This window comes from Balaenoptera borealis, assembly GCF_965194805.1.
Source record: "Balaenoptera borealis genome assembly, chromosome: 21".
In the NCBI taxonomy this organism is placed as follows: domain Eukaryota; kingdom Metazoa; phylum Chordata; class Mammalia; order Artiodactyla; family Balaenopteridae; genus Balaenoptera; species Balaenoptera borealis.
In genome coordinates this window covers 13,438,190-13,463,341 of record NC_138880.1, presented here as the reverse complement: position 1 = coordinate 13,463,341, position 25,152 = coordinate 13,438,190, and the positions used below count along the sequence as shown (strand labels likewise).

The 25,152-nt window shown below is 38.9% G+C and overlaps 1 protein-coding gene and 1 long non-coding RNA gene across 4 annotated transcripts in view; one reads left to right on the top strand and one right to left on the bottom strand.

The window, feature by feature from the left end:
- Nucleotides 1-14,868, top strand: LOC309619674. The gene is made up of 3 exons (XR_014239145.1): nucleotides 1-886; nucleotides 1,196-1,333; nucleotides 11,682-14,868. It is a non-coding gene; the product is annotated as an uncharacterized lncRNA (long non-coding RNA).
- Nucleotides 9,103-25,152, bottom strand: part of PPP2CB (protein phosphatase 2 catalytic subunit beta) — a 32,988-nt gene continuing 16,938 nt past the window's right edge. The window contains exons 2-9 of one of the 3 annotated variants that reach the window (XM_082375049.1): nucleotides 23,041-23,087; nucleotides 22,829-22,935; nucleotides 21,695-21,904; nucleotides 19,264-19,437; nucleotides 17,431-17,520; nucleotides 17,157-17,318; nucleotides 14,877-14,995; nucleotides 9,103-9,900 (exon numbers count right to left, since the gene is read on the bottom strand). In XM_082375049.1, coding sequence (XP_082231175.1) covers nucleotides 9,828-9,900; nucleotides 14,877-14,995; nucleotides 17,157-17,318; nucleotides 17,431-17,520; nucleotides 19,264-19,437; nucleotides 21,695-21,811 — 735 coding nt within the window. In that variant the 5' untranslated portion in view covers nucleotides 21,812-21,904; nucleotides 22,829-22,935; nucleotides 23,041-23,087 and the 3' untranslated portion in view covers nucleotides 9,103-9,827. The remainder of the gene's footprint in view (nucleotides 9,901-14,876; nucleotides 14,996-17,156; nucleotides 17,319-17,430; nucleotides 17,521-19,263; nucleotides 19,438-21,694; nucleotides 21,905-22,828; nucleotides 22,936-23,040; nucleotides 23,088-25,152) is intronic. The other 2 variants (XM_082375050.1, XM_082375048.1) reach the window with 2 other exon arrangements.

Here is a 25,152-nt window from a genome sequence, read left to right as displayed (position 1 = left end):
ATTTAGCTAAGATTTTAACATTTGTAAAAGCCGAGCGTGGGCTGTTGTATCACTTTGGAACAGGACTGGCTACTTAATTTGTGGGTCTTAGTGCAAAATGAAAATACGAGAACCCTTGCTCAGAAATGAAGAATTCAGGATGGTGACAGCAGAGCGTGAAACCAGACGCAAGGACCTTCTAAGCGTGGGCTGTTTGTGAGCGCGCAGGTCGTGTACCTCAAAGCCAGTGCTCAGACGCAAAGGCGGTTCCCACTCACCTGAAAGCTGTTCGCCTTCACCAGGTGTCCGCGAGAAGGAGAGAGAGCACTGCCGGCCTCCGTACAAACGAGGAGGTGATTGGTGTCTGTGCAGGAGCAAGCTCAAAGCCCCACTAGCTTCCCGGGCTCCTTCTCCCCTGCAGAGCCCAAGTCTTAAGGTGCTGGGGGTGGTACGCCAGGTACTATGGCCACAGGACACTGGCAGAGATTTACTGTTTCTAGAGAAACAGTAAAAGCAAAACCCACCCTCCTCTTCCAGGACGCAGGCGAAGACTTGTTGCTGCTGGGGGAGGGGTGGAAGCAAAAAGTCCCTGCTGCTGGGGGAGGGGCAGACACAGGTACCAGATGATGGCTGGCCTGCTGCGGGTGGTGCAAAGAACCACCACCCCAGACCCACCGCAGTTGCCAGCCCGGGTTTGGAGGCCACAGGTAGGAGGGACGGGAGTGCCAAGAAATCCTCACCCCTGAAGCCAAAGTACAAAGAGCCTGCCTGAGATTTGAGGCCGAACTGGGACAAACAGCGTCTCACCTGCTCCTACCACGAGTTTAGCACCAGCCACGAGCAACAGCTGTCTACACCGGGGACGGGGTCAGAGCCTGGAGGAGGACCCGCTGTCTGATACAGGTATGTGGGGGCCATGGAAAGCCGAGGGGGGCACGGGGACACAAGGAAGCCTGGCACCCAGCCCACCGTTAGTGGGATGTGAGGCCTCCATAGGCCTGAGGCTCTGACACTGTGAGTGATGCTGAATTCTGTACCTAGTGAAGGTATCTTTCAGAAAATGAATCATGAGGGAATGCCCTGGCGGTCCAGTGGTTAGCACTCGGCGCTCTCACTGCCGTGGGCCCGGGTTCAATCCCTGGATGGGGAGCTAAGAGCCCACAAGCTGTGTGGCGTGGCCAAAAAAAAAAATCATGAAGTTTTTTTTTTTTGGCAGAACAAAAAGAAGAAAAAAAATCAGATTTCAGTTGCCAGGTGCAGTATTGGACATCCAAAAAGGCTATCAGGCAGGAGAAATATTTTTTAAGACATACAAAAGCTGAAGGAATTCATCACCAGCAGACTTGCACTACAAGTAAGTCTTTAAGGCAGAAGAATAATTATACCAGAGTGAAATATGAATCTAAACAAAGGCATGAGGAGCCCTGGAAATAGTCTATATTTAAATGACTAAATACATAAAAGTCTTAAAGATTTTTATTATTTATATCCCTTTAAATAATAATCTACTGTTTAAACAAAAGCAGTAATGTTCTATGTGATTTTTCTTTCTCATTAAAAAAATGTTTCTTGTCTCTCTTCCCACCATTCCCCACCCCCAGCACCACGCAGCACTGCACCACATGTGAGGTCTTAGTTCCCCGACCAGGGATCAAACCTGTGCCCCCTGCATTGGAAGCGTGGAGTCTTAACCACTGGACCGCCAGGGAAAGTCCCTGTGATTTTTAATATGTGCAAAAGCAACAAGTATGACAATAGCACAAAGTTGGGGCAGGGATAAACAGAAATATTATAAGGTTCTTATACGGTATGTGGCATGGTATAATATTACTTGAAGATAGACTGTATTACGTTAAAGGTATACCACAAATCCTAAAGCTACCACTTAGAGTAACAAAACGGTAAGCTAATAAGCCACTAAAAAGATAAATGGAATACAAAATATTTAATCTAGAAGAATTAAGAAAAAAAGAACGTATGGGACAAATAGAAAACGAAGAGCAAGATGATAGACTTAAACCTAACCGTACTGATAATCACATTAATTGTAAATAGTCTAAGTACCCCCAGGTAAAGACAGAGTGTTAAATTGGATTTATTTTTAAAAATATTTATTTATTTATTTATTTAGGCTGCCCCGGGTCTTAGTTGAGGCATGCGGGATCTTTAGTTGAGGCATGTGAACTCTTAGTTGCGGCATGCATGTGGAATCTAGTTCCCTGACCAGGGATTGAACCCGGGCCCCCTGCATTGGGAACGTGGAGTCTTACCCACTGGACCACCAGGGAAGTCCCTAAATTGGATTTAAAGAATAGCACTCAACTGTATGTTGCCTTAAAAAAAACAGTGGTAATGGATAAACACCTCCAAAGAAAAACTACAGCTAATATGAAATATTGGTTGTCTTAGCTAATACAATGATGAAACATGTAAGAAAAGTCACAAAGATTAGGAAGGAAGAAAAGAGCTTTGTATTCACAGACAACATGATTTTGTAATTTAAAAAAATTCTAAGTATAAGAATTAAGTGTCTTTAATATGGCTACTGGATACAAGCACGATACTTTAAAAATCACTTATTTTTATTTATCATCAGTAAACAATTAGAAATTAAAATAGAATGGTATCATGTTTTACAACAGCATTTTAAAATCAAATAGGAGAGATAGGCAGAGAAACATTTCTGATACAGTGAATCCCGGAAACAGCAGAGAACATGTTAATCTCAGGAAGGGGTGGAGGGACTGGGGAGGGATCCCAGAGGAGATATTCTTGAAGCTGAGTCTTAAAAGCCCCCTGCGAGGAGAAAGAGTGGGGCTTGGGGGAGGAGCCGTGGGCTACGTGCCCTGAGTCCGGGGTGAGACTGGACAAGTACACAGGACTGAGCTAGATAGAGTTTGGGCACACAGGAGTTTGGGCACAAAGATTTTGAGAACTTTTCCATGTTTCTGTTGACTTGGTCTAGGGACCACCTGCTCTGCCAACCCCGCCTGCCTCGTTCCTCCCAGGTGCTCCCCACCTGGAGTCAAGGTACCAGGTGTCTAAGCCAGAAACGTGGGAGTCACTCTTGACCCCTCCCTCATCCTCACCTCCATCCAGTTAATTATCAGGGCCTGCCCTGTCTTCCTCCTAAACCCTCCCCAGGTTCACTGTCTGCTCTCCATCCCCACGGCCACTCCCCTCCTCCAGACAACCCTCTTCACTCCTGAATCCAGTGGCTGGCAGTGACTGGGTCTCACCATCTCCGAACTTTCACATTAGAGAACTCCTTCTAAAGCACATCTGACCACATTCCCCCTCTGATTGAAAACCCTTTTCATCCATCCATTTAACATATACTGAGCAAGCGTTTGTTACATGTCGAATACTGTGGACACAGCGAAGAGTAAAACAGAGAATTTAAAGCCGATTGGGGTGGCAGACATCAATCCAGTGATCCTCCACCACCAAAACAATATATAATTACAAACTGGGATGTGTGTCATAGGAGGGCCTGACCTAGTGAGGGAGGTCCTCGAATGCTCCCCAAGGTATCCATCTGAAGTTTGAATAGCAGTCATCCAGATCAAAGAGTCAAGGATGGGGCAAGAGCTGATACAAAAGCCTTAGAGGTGCCTCTCTGAGCCTCAGTTTCCTCATCTGTATAATGGGGATATTTAGAGTTGTGAGGATGAACTGAGTTACTATGTATAAAGTCCTTAGAACAGGTCCTAGGACGTAATAAATTTTCAGTAAGTGTTAACTATAATAATAATAACTAAATTTTTTTTAAAGTAGAGCTGTTGGAAGCCTATCAGCAAAGGAGTTAAATGAGAAAGTAGCATTTTTTAAAAGGTCATTCTGGCTTCAGGGAGCATGGATTGGAACAAGGAAAGAACAGATTTGGGGGGCTTAATGAGGATTCTTTTGCAGGGGTCCACTGAGAGCCATGGGACATTTAAACTTAAGGAAGCAGAGGGGACTTGGAGAGATTTTGTGATTTAGGCAGAAGAAACTACTAACCTTGATGTCTGATTGGCTGTGGGATGCCATAAGAGGTGGCAAGGGGCCTCCGGAAACTGTGGCCCTGGCAGCAGGGGGTGGTGGTGATGTTCTTCATGCAGGTCAGGGGAGCCTGGAGGAGGACCAGGTCGGGAGGTGCTGAGCCCAGTTCTGGACATATTCAGATTCAGGTACCAGGGGGCATCCAGGGTGAGGGGCTGCAGAAGCAGCGAACTAGGTCTGGAGTTCAGAGGAGAAATGGTGGCTGGAGACGTAAGATTGAAATTGTTGGCAAATACGTGAAAATTGGACCACAATCAACCCTTCTGGAAAAGGTGGGAGGAAGGCAATAGCTACATGATTTTTAAGGTTTCTCCTGGTTCCAACATGTGTAGGATTCCAAGTGTTGAGGTTGGTAGGACCCCAGAGACAAAAACCCCGCAAAAATAAATAAATAAATATATAAATAAATAAATAAATAAAATGAAATATGGTTAGATGGCAAGATTTATACACCAAATATAATACCCCAAATAGTATAATACAATGTTGAGAGAAATTAAGGAAGACTTAAAGGAGGTATATGCCATCTCCATGGAGTGGAAGACTCCATGTGAAAACATCTATTCTCCCCAAAGTGATAGATACTACAATCCTGGTCAAAAGCCCAGCAGGTTTTTGGTTGTTTTTTCTCCTATGTGTGTGACTATAACAAGCTGATTCTAAAAAGAAAAAAAAAAATTTTATTGTGGTAAAATATACAGAATTTACCATTTTAACCATTTTAAAGTGTATAATTCAGTGGCATTAAGTACATTCACAGTGGTGTGCAACCATCATCACCAACGATTTCCAGAACTTTTTCATCATCCCAAACATACTACACATTAAATAGTAACTCCCCCTTCCCTCCTTCCCCAGCCCCTGGTAATCTCTATTCTACTTTCTGTATCTGTGAATTTGCCTATTCTAGGTACCTCATGTAAGTGGAATTAAACAATATTTGTCTTTTTGTGCCTGGTTTGTTGCACTTAGCATGTCTTTGAGGGTCATCCATGTTGTAGCATATATCAGAATCTTTCCTTTTTATGGTTGAATAATATTCCATTGTACGTATATACCATATTTTCTTTATCTACTTGCCGGCTGATGGACATCTGGGTTGTTTCCACCTTTTGGCTATTGTGAATAACACTAGTATGACCACTGGTACCTAGTGTATTCTTTGTGAGATTTAAATGAGTGATTCAATTTCTTTAACAGTAACAGTAGTTAGACCCCATTTTTTTTTCCTTTTCCATTATCGTTTTTTTTTTTTTAAACATCTTTATTGAAGTATAATTGCTTTACAATGGTGTGTTAGTTTCTGCTTTATAACAAAGTGAATCAGTTATACATATACATATGTTCCCATATCTCTTCCCTCTTGCATCTCCCTCCCTCCCACCCTCCCTATCCATTATCGTTTATTACAGGATGTTGCATATGCAATAGGACGTTGTTGTTTATCCATTCTATATATAATAGTTTGCATCTGCTAGTCCCAAACTCGCCATCCATCCCTCCCCTCCCCCCCACCCCTTGGCAACCACAGGTCTGTTCTCTATGTCTGTGTAGACTCCATTTATTCTTGAGTCAGTTTGATAAGGTCAAAATACCCTAGTAATTTGCTCAGTACTTCTTTTTTGCTCAGTTTTCAAATTTATTGGCAAATATTATTCATAGTACCCTCTAGACTTTTAAATCACTTCTCTTTTATTCTGCAAATTCATGCTTTTGTTTGTGCCCCTGAATGTTTTCCTTCATTTTATTAATCTTTTCAAGTACCAACTTTGGTTCTGTTGATATTTTCTTTTGAATCTTTTCTTTCTTTTGATATTTGCTCTTAACCTGTTAACTTTTATGGAATAGTAAACATTTACCTCAGTTAATTTTCAGCTTTTCCTCTGTTACAATACAAGCATTTAGATATAAATTTCCCTGTAAAGCCTGGTTTGGTTGCACTGCACAAGTTTTGTTTCTGTAAACAGCTTCATTGAGGTATATTTTACATATGAAATATTCCCATTACAAGGGTAAAGATTTTTGGTAAATTTACCAAAAGGCGCAATCATGACCATAAACCAGTTTTAGAACATTTTCATCATTCTAACAAGAACCCTCATGCCCATTTACAGTTAATTCCCATTCCCATTGGCCAGGCAACGACATTCATTCATTCATTCATTCATTCGCTAGCTGCGCCAGGTCTTTAGTTGCCGCATGCAGGATCTTTTAGTTGTGGCATTTGGGATCTAGTTCCTTGACCAGGGATCGGACCTGGGCCCCCTACGTTGGGAGCGTGGAGTCTAAACCACGGGACCACCAGGGAAGTCCCAGGACTAATCTTCTGTCTCCATAAATTTGCCTTTTCTGGGCATCTCATAGAAATGGAATATGTGTAGTTTCTCATGTCTGGCTTCTTTCATTAGCATGTTTTGAAGTTCATCCATGTTGTATTATGTTTCAGTTCACTCCTTTTTATTAATGCTGGTTTACTATTGTATAACATTTTTGTCTATCCACTGAACAGTTGACGGACATTTAGAATGTTTCCAGCTTCCAGCTATTATAATTAATGTTGCTGTGAACATTTGCGTGCATGTCTTTGTGTGAACATGTATTTTAACCATCTACGTGGGTAGCTATGAACGAGTGGAATTGCTGGGTCATAGTTACTTTACGTTTAAGAAGCTGTCAAGTTTCCCAAAGTGGCTGCACCATTTTACATTTATCAATAGCAATGTGTGAGGGCTCCAACTTTTCCACATTCTCACCAATATTTGTTATTTGTTCATAAATAAGAAAGGCTTATTTATTATACCCTTTCTGATGGGTGTGAAGTGATATCTCAATTGTGCTTTTAGTTTACATTTCCCTAATGACTAATGATGTTGATCTTTTCATGTATTTATTAGCTATTTGCATATCTTCTTTGGTGAAATGTCTTTTCACAACTTCTGCCCATGTTCTGATTGTCTTATTGAGTGGTAAGAATTCTTTAAAAATCTGGATACAAGTCTTTTATCAGATGTGTGATGCAAAAATTTTCTTTCAGTGTATGTCTTTTAATTCTGTCCTTTGAAGCACAGAAGTTTTGAATTATTTCATGGTCCAGTTTATCAACTTAAAAATTTTGTGTACCATTCTTTTGGTGTTATTTAAGAAATCTTTGTTTAACCCACGTTGTCAAAGGGGTTCTGTGTTTTCTTGTTAAAGTTTGATCCATTTTTAGTGAATTTTTGTGTATGATGGGAGGTAAGCATCTAAGTTCATCCTTTTGCATTTGCATATAACAATTTTCCAACACCATTTGTTGAACAGACAATCCTTCCCTTAATGAACTGCCTAGCTATTTTTGCTGAAAATTATTTGACTATAAATGTAAGGATTTATTTCTGGACTTCCAATTCTGTTCATTGATCTGTATGTCCATCCTTACATCCTATACGACACTTCTTTTTTTAAGGGATTTTAATTAATTAATTAATTAATTTTTGACTGCGTTGGGTCTTTGTTGCTGCGTGCGGGCTTCCTCTAGTTGCGGTGAGCAGGGGCTACTCTTCATTGCAGTGCACGGGCTTCTCACTGCAGTGGCTTCAAAATTGTTCTGGCTATTCTATTTTATCCACGTAATTTTATATATTTTCATAACCAGTTTTTCTAAATTCTGTTTTATGGAAGTTTAAATTTCCTTTACTTCCTCTTTGACCCTTATTTTTGAAGTTTCAAAATATATAGGTATTTCTATAAATAATATTTTTGCTATTAACCTCTAAGTTAATTGCACCATAGAGAATGTCAATGTTTTGAAAGTTTTTGAGACTTGCTTTATGGCCTAATAATTGCCAATTATTATAAACGTTCCATATAAACTTGACAAGAATGTGTATTCTGTTAGGATACAGAGATGTATATATGTTTATCAATCTTATTCAAATGTGTTGTTCAAACCTTCCAGTTTTTGTATTTTACTTTATAATAACAGAGAAGAGTTGAAATCTGCCACTGTAATGAAAACTTGTCAAGCTTTCTCTGCATTTGTAAGGCTTTTTGTTTTTAACATATTTGAGGCTATTTTGGTATAAGCATTCAGGTTTAGAATTATAACTATTTGTATTGATCCTATGCTCTTAAATTTTGTTTCAAAGTCTTTTTTAATATTTATATAGATACTCCAGTTTTCCTTTGTTTAGTATCTTTTCTTGGTCTATCCCATCTTCTAATTTCAACCTATCCAAGTCACTTTGCATCCGGTGTGTGTCTTTTTTTTTTTAATTAATTATTTATATATTTTTTGGCTGTGTTGGGTCTTCGTTTCTGTGCGAGGGCTTTCTCTAGTTGCAGCGAGCAGGGGCCACTCTTCATTGCAGTGCGTGGGCCTCTCACCGTCGCGGCCTCTCTTGTTGCGGAGCACAGGCTCCAGACGCGCAGGCTCAGTAATTGTGTCTCATGGGCCTAGTTGCTCCGCGGCATGTGGGATCTTCTCAGACCAGGGCTTGAACCCATGTCCCCTGCATTGGCAGGCAGACTCTCAACCACTGCGCCACCACGGAAGCCCCCGGTGTGTGTCTTGTAATCAGGTATATAGCTGGATTTTCTAAAACACCAACTCTTACCCTTTGTCTTTTAACTAGAGAATACAGTTCATTTACGTTGATTATAATTTTGAGATGTTTATACCTATTTTTACCATCTTGTTTTCTTATATAAAGACAAAAGACTTTAGTTTTCCTCTGTGTCTTCCATCTCCACCCCGCAGACTTGGCATGTTCCCTTCTACCATCTGGAATTCATGCTGTACATTTAAACAGCACTACTACTTGTACTAAAAACTTTATCTGGAGATTAATTTATTCTCATTTCTAGATCAAAAGGTAAAGATAAAATAACATTTTGGTTTTTAAAATATTCTACCCAGCCATATGATATCCTACAGTTTTTAGCATATCATCCATAGTTTAAAATGTGAATAATACAAATTACCTAATGAAATGATGTTTAGAAATAAGAATGTCTTTTATGGCCTAAAAGTCATCAGGTACTCTTAAAAATTTTTTTCTTCTGAAAATAAGTCCTAAACAAAGAACACTACATTTAAAGTACCTCAACACAACTGTTTATTACAGGTCAAGAGATCTCATATGAAGTTACAAAAGAGTAAAACTTTCATTTAAAGTGTACCACAGTAAATCAACATGTTTTTGTTTAAAATGGAAAGTTTATTTGCTCAGTACACCAAATAGAATGCAAGCACTGTCATGACAAATATACAGAAATATGCAGATCAACATAAAATAGTAATTTAGTTTAAAGGAAGGGAAATCTCTTTAAATGTTATGACAACGTACTCCCAAGAATCTTTTTTTCAGTTAATTATACATTTCAATAAAATACACGGTAATGAATTAAGTGGAAGTTAGCTTGTGAATTTTTCTTAAAAATAAAAATCCAACCCTATTAATCCATGCCAGTTAAACATTCTAACTAAAATTTCCAAGTAAGTGCAAAAGGAGATGGAGTTAGTTACCTTTTTTGCTTGAACAGTCCCAAGGAAAATGGTTAACTACAAACACAGCAGGCAAACTGTTAAGACCGACTGATCTAGAACATAGTGTTGAACTAATTTCAGTCTCAAGTTGTGCTAAATGCTCATCATTAGTATGGCACAGTTTGGTCCATGATATGGTTTAATGCCAAGACAGATCCCAATTTGTTACAGAAACACAGAGATTACTGTTGCTTTTTTTTGTTTTGTTTCTAAATATATATATTTTTAAAAGCCAGGTATACTTCCACATACAAAGGCAGGTTTTCCCAGGACGAATTTACAGAAAGTAGTCTGGGGTGCGCCGGGTCACATGAGGCTCTCCACGACGAGGTGCTGGGTCAAACTGAAGGCTATAAATGGCAAAAAAGAAAGCAAATGGTTAAAGGATTTGACGCTGCAGGCAAACGAATCAATAAAGAACAAGACACCGAGGTAGAAAGAGCAGTCCTCGTCTCCCACCTTTTCTGTGTTGTTTATGGCTGGAATGACCCTGGGTAGGTCAGTGCAGGTGTTCTCTTTCATAGAACTATCTCACAGAGCTACGGTGAAGATTCAGGCAGACAAGATGTCTGGTTCATGTCTGGCATAAATGGTTTGTAGTATTACTATCAGTTGAATAGAAGTAAAGAGAGCAGACATGCTTGTTTTAGATTTTAGAGGAAAAGCCTTCAGTCTTTCACTATTAAGAATGATGTAATTAGCTGTGGGGTTTCTGTAGATGACATTTATCAGGATGAGAAAGTTCCCTTCTTTGACTAGTTGAGTACAGCTGACCCTTGAACGACACGGGGTCGGGGTCCCGACCCTCTGCAGTTAAAAATCCGAGTATAACTTATAGCCAAGCCCTCCGTATACGCGGTTCCTCCCTACCTGTGGTTCCAAAGCCCCTGTAGTGCTGTAGTGTTTAGAGTACTAAAAAAAAAATCCACATACAAGTGGACTCACGCAGTTCAAACCCATGTTGTTCAAGGGTCAACTGTACTTTTATTGTGAAAGGGTGCTGGATTCTGACAAATACTTTTTCTGGCCTTAATGAGATCATGTGGTTTTTGTCCTTTATTAATATGGTTTATTACAAGAACTGATTTTCATATTTTGAACCAATTCGCATTCCTAGGCGAAATCCCACTTGGTCCGTGTATAATTCTTTTTATATACTGCTGGATTTGGTTAATATTTTGTTGCAGATTTTTGCGTCTATATACATAAAGAGTATTGATCTGTAGTTTTCTTAAAATGTCTTTGATTTTGGTATTAGGGTAATATAATCTTTAAAGAATCGGTTGGGAAGTAATCCCTCCTCTTCTGTTTTTTTGTAGGTCTTTGTGAAGGACTGGTGTTAATTCCTTTTTAAACATTTGGTCAATTCACCAGCGAAGCCAACTGGGCCTGGGCTTTTCTTTGTAGGAAGTTTTAAAATTATTAATTTAATTTCTTCATTTGTTACAGGTTTATTCAGATTTTCTATTTCTAACTGAGTCAGTTTTGGTAGTTTTTCTTTTTGTCCTTCTAGGAATTTGTCCAGTTTATCCAAGTTACCTAATTTTTTTTTTTTTTTTTAATTGTTTTTAATTTAACAATGTCAGGTAATACAGAAAACACATCTATGGAGTGACTTCAGAGTTTGGAAAGAGGTCCATTTACCTATAAATTATTATATGGGGGCTTCCCTGGTGGCACAGTGGTTGAGTCTGCCTGCCAATGCAGGTGACACGGGTTCGAGCCCTGGCCTGGGAAGATCCCACGTGCCGCGGAGCAACCGGGCCCGTGAGCCATAACTACTGAGCCTGCGCGCCCGGAGCCCGCGCTCCACAACAAGAGAGGCTGTGATAGTGAGAGGCCCGCGCACCGCGCAAGTTACCTAATTTGCTGCCATATAGTTATTGTATTCTCTTATAATTCTTCTTCTTTCAGTAAGGCTGAAGTAAGTCGGGATTTTGGTAATGTGAGTCTTCACTCTTTTTTTTTCTTGGCCAGTCTAGTTAAGGCTTTTCAGTTTTGTCAAAAAGAGACAACTTTTGGTTCCGTTGGTTTTCTCTAATATTTTTCTACTATTTCATTTTATTTCCACTGCTAATTTTATTTCCTTCCCTATGCTTGCACTGAGTTTAGTTTGCTCTTCTTTTTCTAGGTCCTTAAGGTGTACAGTTAGGTTATGGAGGCTGGAAGTTGGAGACCAGGGTGCCAGCATGGGTGAGTACTGGTGAGAGCCCTCTTCTGGGTTACAGATTGTCAACTTCTAATTCTATCTGATTTTTAATACAGGCATTTACAGCTATAAATTTCCCTGCAAACACTGCTTTCACTGTATCCCACAGGTTTTGGTACACTGTGTTTTCATTTTCACTCATCTCAAAGTATTTTCTCATTTCCCTGGTGATTTCTTCTTTGACCCCCCCCCCCCAAAGGTTATTTAGGAGTGTCTTAATTTGTACCTATTTATACATTTTCCAGTTTTTCTTTTGTTATTGATTTCTGATTTCATCCCACAGTGTCTGGAGAATATACTTTGCATGACTCCAATCTTCTTAAATTTTCTAAGGCTTGGGGTTTATATCCAAGCACATGGTCAGTGTTGGAGAATGTTCCATGTGCGATTGAGAAGACTCTGTGTCCTGCTGTTGCCGAGTGGAGTGTTCTGCAGATGTCGGGTAAAGTTGTAGTGTTTTTCAAGCCTTCTATTTCCTTGCTGATCTTCTGTCTAGTTCTGTTATTGCAAGTGGCATAATAAAGTCTCCAACTATTTTTGTTTGTCCGTTTCTTCCTTCAATTCTGTTCATTTCTGCTCCATATATTCTAGGGCTCCACTGTTAAGTGCATATGTTTATGACATATTTTCCTAATAGTCTGACTCTTTATCATTGTGAAGTGTTCTTCTTTATTTCTAGTTACAGTTTTTGTTTTGATATCTGTTTGGTCTGGTATTAGTATATCCAGTCCAGCACTATTATGGTTACTATTTGCATGATGTATCTTTTCTCACCATTTTTAACCTATTTGTGTTTTTGAATCTAAATTATGTTTCCTGTAGACATTATAAAGCTAGATATTTAAAAACAAAAACACCAACTTGATAATTTCTGCCCTTTGATTGCATTGTGTTGATGACTCATTCAGTGTTATTGATATGACTGGATTTATACCTGCCATTTTCTTTTTTTTTTAAATATGCCTTTCTTTGTTTATTGGTTCCTGCTTTAACTGCTTTCTTTTTAGTAAAATATTATTTTCTAACATAGTATTTAAATTCCTTTAATAACTTTACAATTATTTTTCTTTTTTAGTGGTTGCTCTGGAACTTAGAATACACAACTTATGAAATTCTACTTCAGATTTATAAATTCTGGTGATTTAAGAGGTATTTACTCCTAGATAGCATATAGCTCCTTTCCATTTCCATTCCCCGTTTTTGGTATTGATGTTATACACAGTATATGTTACAAACCCCCAAAATTATTATATAATACTTTTTAATATAATTACTATTTTATATACTCTTATGACCCTAAAGAAGCTGAGAGAGAAGGAGAGTGAGTGTATATTTATAGATTTTTGTTAAATAACCTTCTCATTTTTATTTTCTTCATATTCTTCCTTTAATTCAAATTACCATCTGGTGTCACTTCCTTGCTTTAGTACAGCTTTGTTCCCACCCACCTCCTCTGTGCTGTTACTATCAAATCTACGACTGCATTTCTATATATTGTTTCTTTTAAGTTCAATTATACTACAAATATATCCTTATTGTGTCATGCAACTGGTTTTTAAATCACTTAAGAAGGTGCAATTCTACCATCTTCTACTATTACTACCTTGTGTGTGCAGTTGACTTACTGTCTGGTATCATCTGCTTTCAGCCTGAAGTGCTCCCTCTAGTATATCTTGTACGGCAGGTCTGCCAGCACTGAATTCCCTCAGTTTTTGTTTATCTGGCTATGCCCTTCTTTTGCGTTCATTCTGAAGTTGTGCTGGATATGACCTTGATTTTTTATTTTCAGCACTTTGAGTATGTTTCATTGCCTTTCTGAGGAAATGTCAGCTGATTATTCAATGAGGTTCCCTTTTGTAAGTCATTTTTCTCTTACTGCCTTCAAGATTATTTCTTTTAGACTCTCAACATTTTGACCATGATGTGTCTGACTGCTCCTGTGTGGGTACAGCCTAATATACATGCACAGCCGTCTTGTCTCCCAGAGTTGACTGTGATGATCTCAGGAAAGCTCTTCTTCACTATCTCTTTCCCTGGTTTTACCTGTTAAAAGTTCTCCTTGCTCTCCTCTTTTGCTTGTTGCTACTAGTATCATGGGAGCTATGAGAGCCTTCTTCATTGGTCTCCACCATAATACCCACTGTCTTCAACAAAATACTTAGGCTTGCAATTCTCGACCCTCTGTTCTAAGTAAGGTCAGCCCCCTCAGGCAGAGGTAAGGAACCTTTTGTTCTGCATCTCTCTCTGAACAGAACTTCTATGCCACTGTTCCAGAGTTGCAGGCAGGTATGATGGCCCACTTCTTAGTGACCACCCCTGTTCTAGAGTAGGCACTGAGGCAAGAACTGGGGATACAGCATTCCCTGCCTGCCACACATGACTGGAACAGAGCCTCCACCCTAGGAGCCAGGGAGGGGAGGGAGTCTCAGCCTGACCGACTGCACCCACTGGGAGCAGAGCTTCTGTAACCCTGAACGGGGACAGGTGAGACACGCTGGCACCTGCCCCCCCAGGGGGAGAAACCACAGCCCTGGACGGGGACAGGTGAGATACGCTGGCACCTGCCCCCCAGGGGGAGAGACCACAGCCCTGGATGGGGACAGGTGAGATACGCTGGCACCTGCCCCCCAGGGGGAGAGACCACAGCCCTGGATGGGGACAGGTGAGATACGCTGGCACCTGCCCCCCCAGGGGGAGAGACCACAGCCCTGGACTGGAGACTGGGGACTGGGGGAGGGGAGAAGCCCCATCTTCTTGACCATACCCACCCAGGACAGAATGACTGCAGTGTCGTTTCTGTACAGGGGACCTGGAAACAGGAGGGAACACTTGTGACTCAAATTCCACAGACTCTGGTGTTATACTGAGAGTGAGCAGATCCAGAATAAGTGTTTCTGTATTTGCTGTATACATTTAGGACAAATTCCAAACACTTGAAACAATTATTTAAAGTAACGTTTTCCAGTCCAGTGTTTGTTCCTACTGGGGAGAGGGTTTGCCATGTTCCTCACTCCGCTATTCCAGAAGCAAAACTCCTCTACCTCTAACTTCAATAATCCACATTGCAATTTTCCTTCTGAAAGTGATTACATACAATTAAAATTTAAAGCTACTTACAAGGAATACTTCAAAGTGTCATCTAATTCCATGATAGCAGCCTGGTTCCCACAACGGTAACAGTAATTCGGTGCACTGAAAATGGTAACCACATTCCGATCGTGACACCAATTGTATCCCTGCAGCATTTAAAAAAAAAAAAAATCAGTATTTCACCATAAAATCATAATGTTGACATAGCCAAGTTTAGAAAACTAAACTCAAAAGTTACGAGTATTCTCTGTGGAAATGCAGTCTTCTGTGTTACCTTATGTGGTGTCCATCTTTAATATGTACATCTGCACTGAGATTCAGCTATGGAGCTCAGTAACTGTTTTTCTGCTTAAGATCGTGGCTAGGATGTATATTCAGATTTCTCCCACAATGATGGAAGATGTCTCAATTCTTCCTCATAAATTATGTCAATTTTTGCTTTATGTACTTTGACTCTATTACTAGGTAAATAAAAATTTAGAATTATTCTCTCCTATATAACTGGGCCACTTTTCATCAGCAAAGACCTCTTTCTATTTCTAAATATACTACTGTCTTACAGCCTTTTCTGACTCATATTATTAACTATATTTTGGATAATTATCTAATTGATATACTAATACACCATTTTCCATCCCTCTATTTCTAGTCTGGGGTATCATTTATGTTTTAGATAAATCCAAAATAATGGGTGAATTTTTTGATTATTTATCCAATGTGAGACTCTCAGTATTTTAGGGAAGTAAAAATTTTTATCCATTCACATTCCTTATGATTATAATGAGGTTTATCTTTACTGTACAAATCTATGTTCTTTATTACCATGCTGTTACCCCTTCTGCCTCTGTTGGGTTAGTGAAATTTTCTCTAACATCTTGAAGCTACTCCCTACTGGTTTGGAAGGATTATATTCTATTTATATTCCTTTAATGTTTAAAAAATAGTAACATCATGGTAGAGAAATGTGGCAGGCACCACCTTAACTAAGTGATCCAAATTAGTTAATAGCACTAGCACTGGGAAAGATCTCATGACCTGATATGATGTGCTGAGAAGGACACATCATCATACTGTGATATGCCCGCCAAAAGTGCATATCCCGAATCACAAGGAAACATCAGCCAAACCACAAATGAAGGCGATTTCTACAAAATAAAATTGCTTGTAGTCTTCAAAAATGTCAAGATTATGCAAAACAAAGGAAATCTGAGGAATTTCCACATCCAGGGGGACTGAATACAGCATGATACTGGATGAGATTATAGGTGCACACACAATTAAATTTTGCTCTAAAAAAAATTTTGCTATAAAGGACATTGGTGAGATAATAAAAATTTGACTAAAGCGTTTATAGACTTAAAATTTTTTTTTATTATTTTATTTTTTTGGCCGTGCTGCGAGGCTTGTGGGATCTTAGTTCCCTGACCAGGGATCAAACTTGCGCCCCCTGCAGTGGAAGCACGGAGTCTTAACCACTGGACCGCCAGGGAAGTCCCTGAATAAAGCACTTAGATAATGGTACTATATCAATGAAGATTTCCTGACCCTGATAACTATACTACGGTTATTTAGGAGAAAGTCCTTATTTTTATAAAACACACATGGAAATTTGGATGTAAAGGAGGATCTCACCTGCAACTGACATTCAAACAGTTAAAGAAAAAAAGTAATGTGTGAGGGGAAAGGGGAATAGGAAGGGAGAAAGAATGGTAAAGCAAATATTAAAATATTTATATTTGAGGAATCTGAGTGTAGGACAGAAAGGAATTTTTTGTTACCATTTTTTTGCAATTTTTCTTGAAGTCTAAATTAATTTCAAAAGAGATATAGGGCTTCCCTGGTGGTGCAGTGGTTGAGAATCCGCCTGCCAGTGCAGGGGACATGGGTTCGAGCCCTGGTCTGGGAGGATCCCACATGCCGCGGAGCAACTAAGCCCGTGAGCCACAATTACTGAGCCTGCGCGTCTGGAGCCTGTGCTGGGCAACAGGAGAGGCTGCGATAGTGAGAGGCCCACGCACCACGATGAAGAGTGGCCCCCACTTGCCACAACTGGAGAAGGCCCTTGCACAGAAACGAAGACCCAACACAGACATAAATAAAATAATTAATTAATTTAAAAAAAAAAAAGTGAGATATAATTTTGCCCTGGCCAACTAGTACTTTCCCTACTTGCTAAAATCAGCCAAGTTTTTTCTCCTTTCATTTAGGTAATGGGGAGGAATGTTTCTGACATTCTAAGTCATGAAGCTTTATTAGAGAGACATTTATTTGAAACAGAGATCATCATCCTATAGGAAGAGGACATACCTCCATTACAAGTTGGTGAGCACGAGAAACCAGTGTGAGACCATTGGCATGGTTAAATGTTTCAGAAATATCTTGTCCAAATGTGTAGCCAGCGCCGCGTGGTGAAATACCCCACCCACCACGATCATCTGGATCTGACCATAACAGATCACACATTGGGCCCTGGCAAAGAAAATGAAGTATGCGATGTCAGTTATGAGTGCTCATATTTAACTAATCTAGGGTTACCACAATGTGGTTATATTTCTTTCTTTTTCATTAAAACTAAGTTTACCTCATGTGGGACTTCTTGTAAGCGATCCAGGGCTCTTATATGATCCAGTGTGTCTATGGATGGGGAGAGGCCACCATGGAGGCAGAATATCTGTTGATGAATTTAAAAAGAAAATGGATTTGTTTTATTAAATGCTAAAAGTTAATGGAGAGTAAATAATGGTTACCGATGTCAATCCTAGTCGCTTTTCTTTTCAAAATAGCATTTAATAATAGTCACAGTGGAAAATGTATAATACACAATGGAAAAAAACAAAAAATGCACGACCAGAGAGCTGTTAACATTTAAATATACTACTTCTTTTTTCTTTATAATCCTAGGTATTTTATATAGTGTATTTCCACTTTCCCTAGAATGCGATTTCCGTGCTTGTGACCCACGATTAACTTTTTCTGTTGGTTACTGCTGACAATATAAAAATTTAAAATTTCTCTTACTGCAAAGACCCTACTGATTCCTGTTATTGGTTGTAATAGTTTTTCAGTTTTCTAAGAGTTTTCTGCGTACATAATCATGTTGTTTGCAAAAATATTTTTGTTATTTTGTTCTCAATGTTTATACCTTTTAATTATTTTTATTGCTCAGTGCACTGGCTAGGACTTCCAAAAACAAAATTGAATAATAAGATTTCTTTGGGGGAGGAGGGGAGGGGAGAGATACTACTCCCAGGTCCATTCTCCAGGGATTCTAAGTCAGAGATAATAAAGTTTTAGAGGGCATTTTTCTCCTGATTTTGAGGAGAAGGTTTCTGATGTTTTGCTGATAAGTATAGTCAGTGTAAGTTTCTTCATCCAATTAGTGTCATTTTACTCCTTAATTGAGTTTTAAATAAAGATACAGGACTTTGTTCAAATGGTTTTGGTCTGATTTCATTCTACTGTGCTTGCCATGTCTGGTTTGGCATTGGGGTTATACTGGCCTTACAGAGTGAGTTTTGAAGCTCTCCACCTCTTCCTAAGCTTTCAAACTCAGAAATGTTATGTTCCTTAAAGGTTTGGTAGAATTCTCTATAAAATACCTAGACCTGATTACTCTCCAATTTCTTCTTAGTCTGATGGTCTATTTACATTGGTCTGATTTCTTCAAAACAATTTAATAATTAATATTCTGCTATAATAAATTTCATCTATGTTTTCAAGTTTATTGGAATAAAGCTGCAACTGTTTTTGTGATTTGTTAAGTACCTCCATACTTAGAGTAATGCCTTATTTCTCATTCCCAGTGTTTTATGTGACCTCCCTCTCTTTTTCTAGATCAGTTTTGACTATTATATTTCTTTAATAGACTTCTCAAAAACTGCTTTGGGCCATTTTGATCAACTATGTATTTTTGGTATCTATTTCTGGTTTTATTTTTAATTAACCCAAGTTTATTTTACTGTTTCATTCTTTGAATTAAATGTAATTTATAAATAAATGCATTTCCTTGCATTTCATCCCTTACTTACATCTAAAAGTTTTGGTTTACACTATACTTCCACTTGGTCATTTAGAAATGACTTCTATTTTATGAGTGTTAGCAGAAGACTGTGAAAGTTCCCAAGGAGGTAGATTTGTCCTACTACTCAGAATCAGAAACTGTCACTTAACACATGGTGTATAAATAGATGTATCAATAGATGGAAAGGGAAGCAGGAAGATGGAGAGGATGAAAGGAAGAACTTGCCGATCTCAACGTGTATAAAACTTACCCAGTTCCCTGTTCTGAAACTTTAAGTATAAGGGAAAGAGGCAGAAAAGGCCAAGGAGATGCAGAAAGAATGTCATGTCAATCTAGACCCTAAATTACTAATAGAAAATCTTTTCCTACTTTTATCTGTCCCCACATACATACCTGTCCATCTACTAAAGCTGTAAGTGGCAGATAGTCAAACAGATCTGTAAAGTATTTCCAAACATTGGCATTCCCATACTTTCGCAGACATTCATCATAAAAGCCATATACTTGGGTAATTTGTCGGCTTTCGTGGTTTCCTCTCAATATTGTAATACGTTCTGGATAACGCACCTGAAGGAAAAGGAAAAGGAAAAGAAACCCATGGAAGTATTTTTACTAGTGTTATGCTAAGCACATTAACCTCTGACCCATTTCTTTAAATGGGCCTCAGTCTGCTAGTACATTAAATGTAAATTCTTTTTCAGAATAAAAAATTTTCTCATTCATCACCAGGTCCTCTTGATTAAGCTTTGAAATATTTTCTTATGGCCATCCTTCTTACTATGTATCCATACTCCCCTCACTGGAATCCTTCTTAACTGGTAACTATTTTATTATAATAAAATCATATCTGACTCTTTGTCTCTAATATCTTTTTCATACTCAAATTATCACTAGTCTTCTTAGTCTTTCCAGAACACTATGACTTTTTAATGCTCCACGGACACAGAAGAGATCTGGACCCAAGACAAACTCTCTACAGACTAACTTCTCCCTCCCTTTTATTTCCCACAGAAGAATGTATTTGTAAACAGAACACAAAAACAGGCCCTGCCTGGCTAGAGGTGAAGATGGTGAGGTGTAGGAAGGGAATGAATAACTTTTTTTTATATATCTTTGTTATGCTTTAGTTCACTTCCTAGAACCTGTATATTTTACAGTATTATGTTGAAAACCAACTTTTTATGATGTACATGTATTGTTAAAAATTCATAAATAATTAAATATTTGACAATTTTGGGGAAAACAAGAAATTTTAGACATGTCAAAAAAAAAAAAAAAAAAAAAAACCAGGCCCTACCAAATGTGGGCAAGATTTCAAATGTATTTATATAGTTTCCTTTCCATAACAGAACATAGAGACATACTTTATGGCATACTTTTTGGTTAGCAATGTGTCTGATAAGTATAAAAAAGCATCAGACTCTGCAAACCAAAAAGCTGCAAATGCATACTTCACACGTATTCACTAAGCATCCATTATGTGTCCAGCACTAAGCACAGCGTTCAAATCTAGTACCAGGTCCACACAAATATAATACATGAATTCTGCTGGTTAGGGACTAACTTCACTTAAGGAAGTATGAGAAACAAGGCAATAAACCACTATGTAACATAAATAAGGGATGGGAGAATACATTTTATGATAATTTAGAGTAGAAGGAGTAAAGCTAAGGTGATTGAAGGCTTCATGGAAGAAGTAGGACTTGAGCTGAGTCTTGGCAGAAGGGGTAAGAAATCAGAGACAGAGTAATCGTTTGGGGAAATCAGGTAAATATTTGGAGATAGCCAGAGCACTGAAATACTCTGATTTGAGGCAAAGAGTTTATGCTACCAACTACTAGCAGCAGATTCAGGCTAGACAGTAGAGGACCAGCCAAGGAGTGTGAGCTCGATTCTGCAGGTAACACAGAATCATTGAAGAGTTGGGAACAGTGAAGTAACAAGATGAATGTTAAAAGAGAGATTTAATCTGGCAGCATATGCCAGGTAGATCTGGAGGGGTCAGATCCTGGAGGCAGAAATATTAGCTACCACACTACTGCACTAATTAAAGTGTGAAGTGATTAAGATATGCATTGTATGATAGTAAAAATAAAAAGACAGGGCTTCCCTGATGGCGCAGTGGTTGAGAATCTGCCTGCCAATGCAGGGGACACGGGTTCGAGCCCTGGTCTGGGAAGATCCCACATGCCACGGAGCAGCTGGGCCCGTGAGCCACAACTACTGAGCCTGCGCGTCTGGAGCCTGTGCCCCGCAACGGGAGGGGCCGCTATAGTGAAAGGCCCGCGCACCGCGATGAAGAGTGGCCCCCACTTGCCGCAACTAGAGAAAGCCCTCGCACGAACCGAAGACCCAACACAGCCAAAAATAAATAATAAATTAATAAATAAAGTAGCTATAAAATTAAAAAAAAAAAAAAAAAGATCAAGGTGACCAGCTAGCTGTGTGACCTTGGCCACAACACTTTAAAAAAATAAAAAATAAAAAAAATAAAAAATAAAAAGACACAGGAATAACAGATTTTGCAAGGCAAGAATTTTTTAAAAACTTACTAGTTGACTATACATGAGGGATAAGTTGACTAAAAATGATTCCAAGACTTCAGCTATGGATTACCTACAACAATAATTTACCAGAAGTAGGCAGGAGAGGTTTAACGTATCGTGTTCGTGTCTCTCTCTCAAAAGATGTAAAATGAACTATTATTTTAAGGGGCTATAGAGTGAATGGATCATAAACTAGAACATCTGATATGCAATGCCGCCACTCTTGCCTTTTGCTGATCAAAGCTTGAAAAAAAAAAAAAAAACTTCATTAACCATACCTTTAATGCCACAAGAAGAGTCACAGTCTCCACAGAATAATAACCTCTGTCTACATAGTCACCCATGAATAGATAGTTTGTATCTGGTGATTTCCCACCGATTCTAAAGAGTTCCATAAGATCATGGAATTGACCATGCACATCTCCACAGACGGTAACAGGACAGCGGACCTCTTGCACATTTGATTCTTTTGTTAAAATTTCCTTAGCCTGTTAAAAAAAATGAAATCAACAATTAAAAAAAATTCTATCACAAATTTGAAGGCATCATTTCTTGTCCATTAAAACAAAATCTGCAGGAAAAAACCACCTGAAATGTGTATTATAAAATCATAAAACTAAAACCACAACAAGATACCACTTTACACCTACTAGGATGGCTAAATAAAAAAGAATTACAAGTGCTTTTGAGGATGTAGAGAAACTGGAACTTTCACACAGTGTTGGTGAAAATCTAAAATGGTACAACTGCTGTGGAAAACAGTCTGACAGTTCCTCAAGGTGTTAAACATAGAATTACCATGTGATTCAGCAATTCCATCCCTAGATATATACTTAAGAGAAATGAAAACTTAAGTTTACACATGTTCATGGCAGCATTACAATAGCCAAAAAGTGGAAACCACCTAAATGTCCATTAACTAATGAACAGACAAATATGGTATTATTCAATGGACTATTATTTAATAATAAAAAGAAAAAAATGACGTACTGACACATGCTATAACTTTGAAAACATATTAAGTGAAAGAAGACAGTCACAAATGGTCATATATTGTATGACTCCATTTACGTGAATTGTTTAGAACAGACAAATCTACAGAGACAGAAGATTAGAGTTGCCTAGGGCCGAGGGGTAATAACTAAGGGGCATGGGATTTCTATGCCTATTCTCATACCCTATAGGCAGGAATGCACATCTTTGGAAAGCTAACAAAATGTAAACTGATCTGAGGCAAAGACTGCCTAACCTCAATATCCACTATCCCTTTCCTTCTCAATAATTAAACTAATTGTATTCAATCAGATAGCCATGCTCTGAGCTGAAAAACTACATTTCCCAGCTGTCTTAGTTCAGGCTGCCGTAACAAATAACAGACTAGGTGGCTTAAACAACAGAAATTTATTCCTCACAGTTCTGAAGATTAAGAAGCCCAAGATCAAGGTGCCGGTTGATTCGACTCCTGGTGAGGACCCTCATCCTGGTTTGCAGAGGGACACCTTCTTGCTGTGGACGCCTTCTTAACATGGTATTGAGAGAGAGAGGTCATCTCTCTAGCGTCTCTTCTGATAAAGGGCACTAATACCATTCATGAGGGCTCTACCCTCATGACCTAATTACCTACCAAAGGCCCCACCTCCAAGTACCATCACACTGGGGATCAGGCATCACCTATGAATTTTGAGAAGATACAAATATTCAGTCCATAGCGCCAGACTCTCATGCAACTACAAATGGCTGTAAGACTAAGTTCCGGTCAGTGTGATGTAAGGAGTGTTATGTGGGAACCAGAAAGTTTCCTTAAAGAGGGGGTGTGCCCTTCATCACTCTCCATCCTGTTTCCTAGAATGTATACGTGATGGCTGGACTCCAGCAGCCACCTCTACCATGAAGAGGGGCTGCTCCCTAGTACGAGCAAGCCGAGTGTTGGAAGACGTGGCAGGCTGACAAAGCACACTGCAAAGGGATACGCCCTTCCTGATCACCAGAACCTGTGTATATTACCTCGTATGAAAAAGATGTGATTAAGCATCTTGGGGGAGGCACTTATCCTAGATTATCCCAATAGGCCCTAAATGTAATTACATATACCCTTGTTAGAGAGGGAGAGGGAGTTTTGAGACAGACACACGGACAGAGAAGTCCATGTGAAGAGAGAGGCAGATTGAAGTGATGTGGCCAAGGAATGCCAGCAGTCACCAGACGCTGGAAGAGGCAAGGAACGGATTCTCTCTTAGAGCCTCCAGAGGGTCTGTGGCCCTGCTGACACCTAGGTTTTGGACTTCCAGCCCCCAGAGCTGTGAGGGATAAATGTCTGTTGTTTTAAGCTGCCCAGTTAGTGGTAATTTGTTACGGCAGACCCAGGAAACTAACACAGCAAGATGTCTGGTTTCCTGATACCTCAGTGGACTTATCACCCCTGGACTGCTTATCTCCAGATTTTCCTGTACATGAAGAAATACGAACTGCAACCTTGGTTAAGCCTTTATTATTTTGGATTTTCTGTTACACAAACCAAACCTAACACTAACTGCTACATGGCTACACTACTGGACCAAGCAACTCCACTTCTAGGCATCTACACTATGAATAAAATCAGCTAAATATGTACGGATATAAGTAAAGGAATGTTTGCTTTTAAGAAAAAAAACCAAAACTATAAATGTACACTAGATAGTTAAGAAAACAAATATGAAACATCCATAGAATGGAATACTAAGTAGACATTAAGAATGTTATAGAAGTATATTTGATATAATGAGTATTTGGTATATAAATGAAAAAGGCAAGTCACAAAACTACAAGATCACCTGTTTAACAAGAAAAACTGTCTAGGAGTTCCACACCAAGAAAACTGCTCTAACAATTTTTAGGTATGATCATGTTAGGTTCTTCAAATAGCTGGTTCAGATCACAGGACCAAACTTTCACAGCAGAGTCATTCAAGTCAAGCCCAAAGCATTAATGCACTGGGGTTAAAGACAAAAAGTCCTTAATATAAGAACCAATTTATAGGGACTTCCCTGGCAGTCCAGTGGTTAAAGACTTCGCCTTCCAATGCAGGGGGTGCGGGTTCAATCCCTGGTTGGGGAGCTAGGATCCCACGTGCCTTGTGGCCAAAACACCATAAAAAACATAAAACAGAAGCAATACTGTAACAAATTCAATAAAGACTTTAGAAATGGTCCACATTAAAAAAAGAAAAAAATCTTTAAATAAAAAACAAACCAATTTATAGAAGCCAAATCCCAAAGTTAAAAGGATCCTAGTATAACGGCTGAAGATTGAGAAAACAAGTAGCAGAGGTCTTTCAAGAGCAACAATACCTCCTGCAATAGAACTAACAACTGGAAAAAAGTCATGACAACAAGCTTAAAGTGAGTAAAATCATTATGTCATCTGCTTAGCAAGCATCAAGTAATTTGTTTTTCAAGTCAAATGGGAGCAAATAACCAACATTTTCCAGAAATATTTAAAACAGAATCCTCTAGTCATGTAACATTAAGAATTTTTAACAAGCTAACCCTACTTAAAGAACCTACTAAAGGAAGTATTACCAAAAACAGAGGAAAGATTACTTAATATATAGTTTCCACACAGGACAAGTTAGGAGGCTGATAAACCATTCACTCTGATGTACACCATCCACCGCAATCACATGACATATCAAAATATTCCTGAAGAGTAAGGTTCATGTATCCATGTCACATCTGTCAAGTGTCTGTTATAGGCCAGG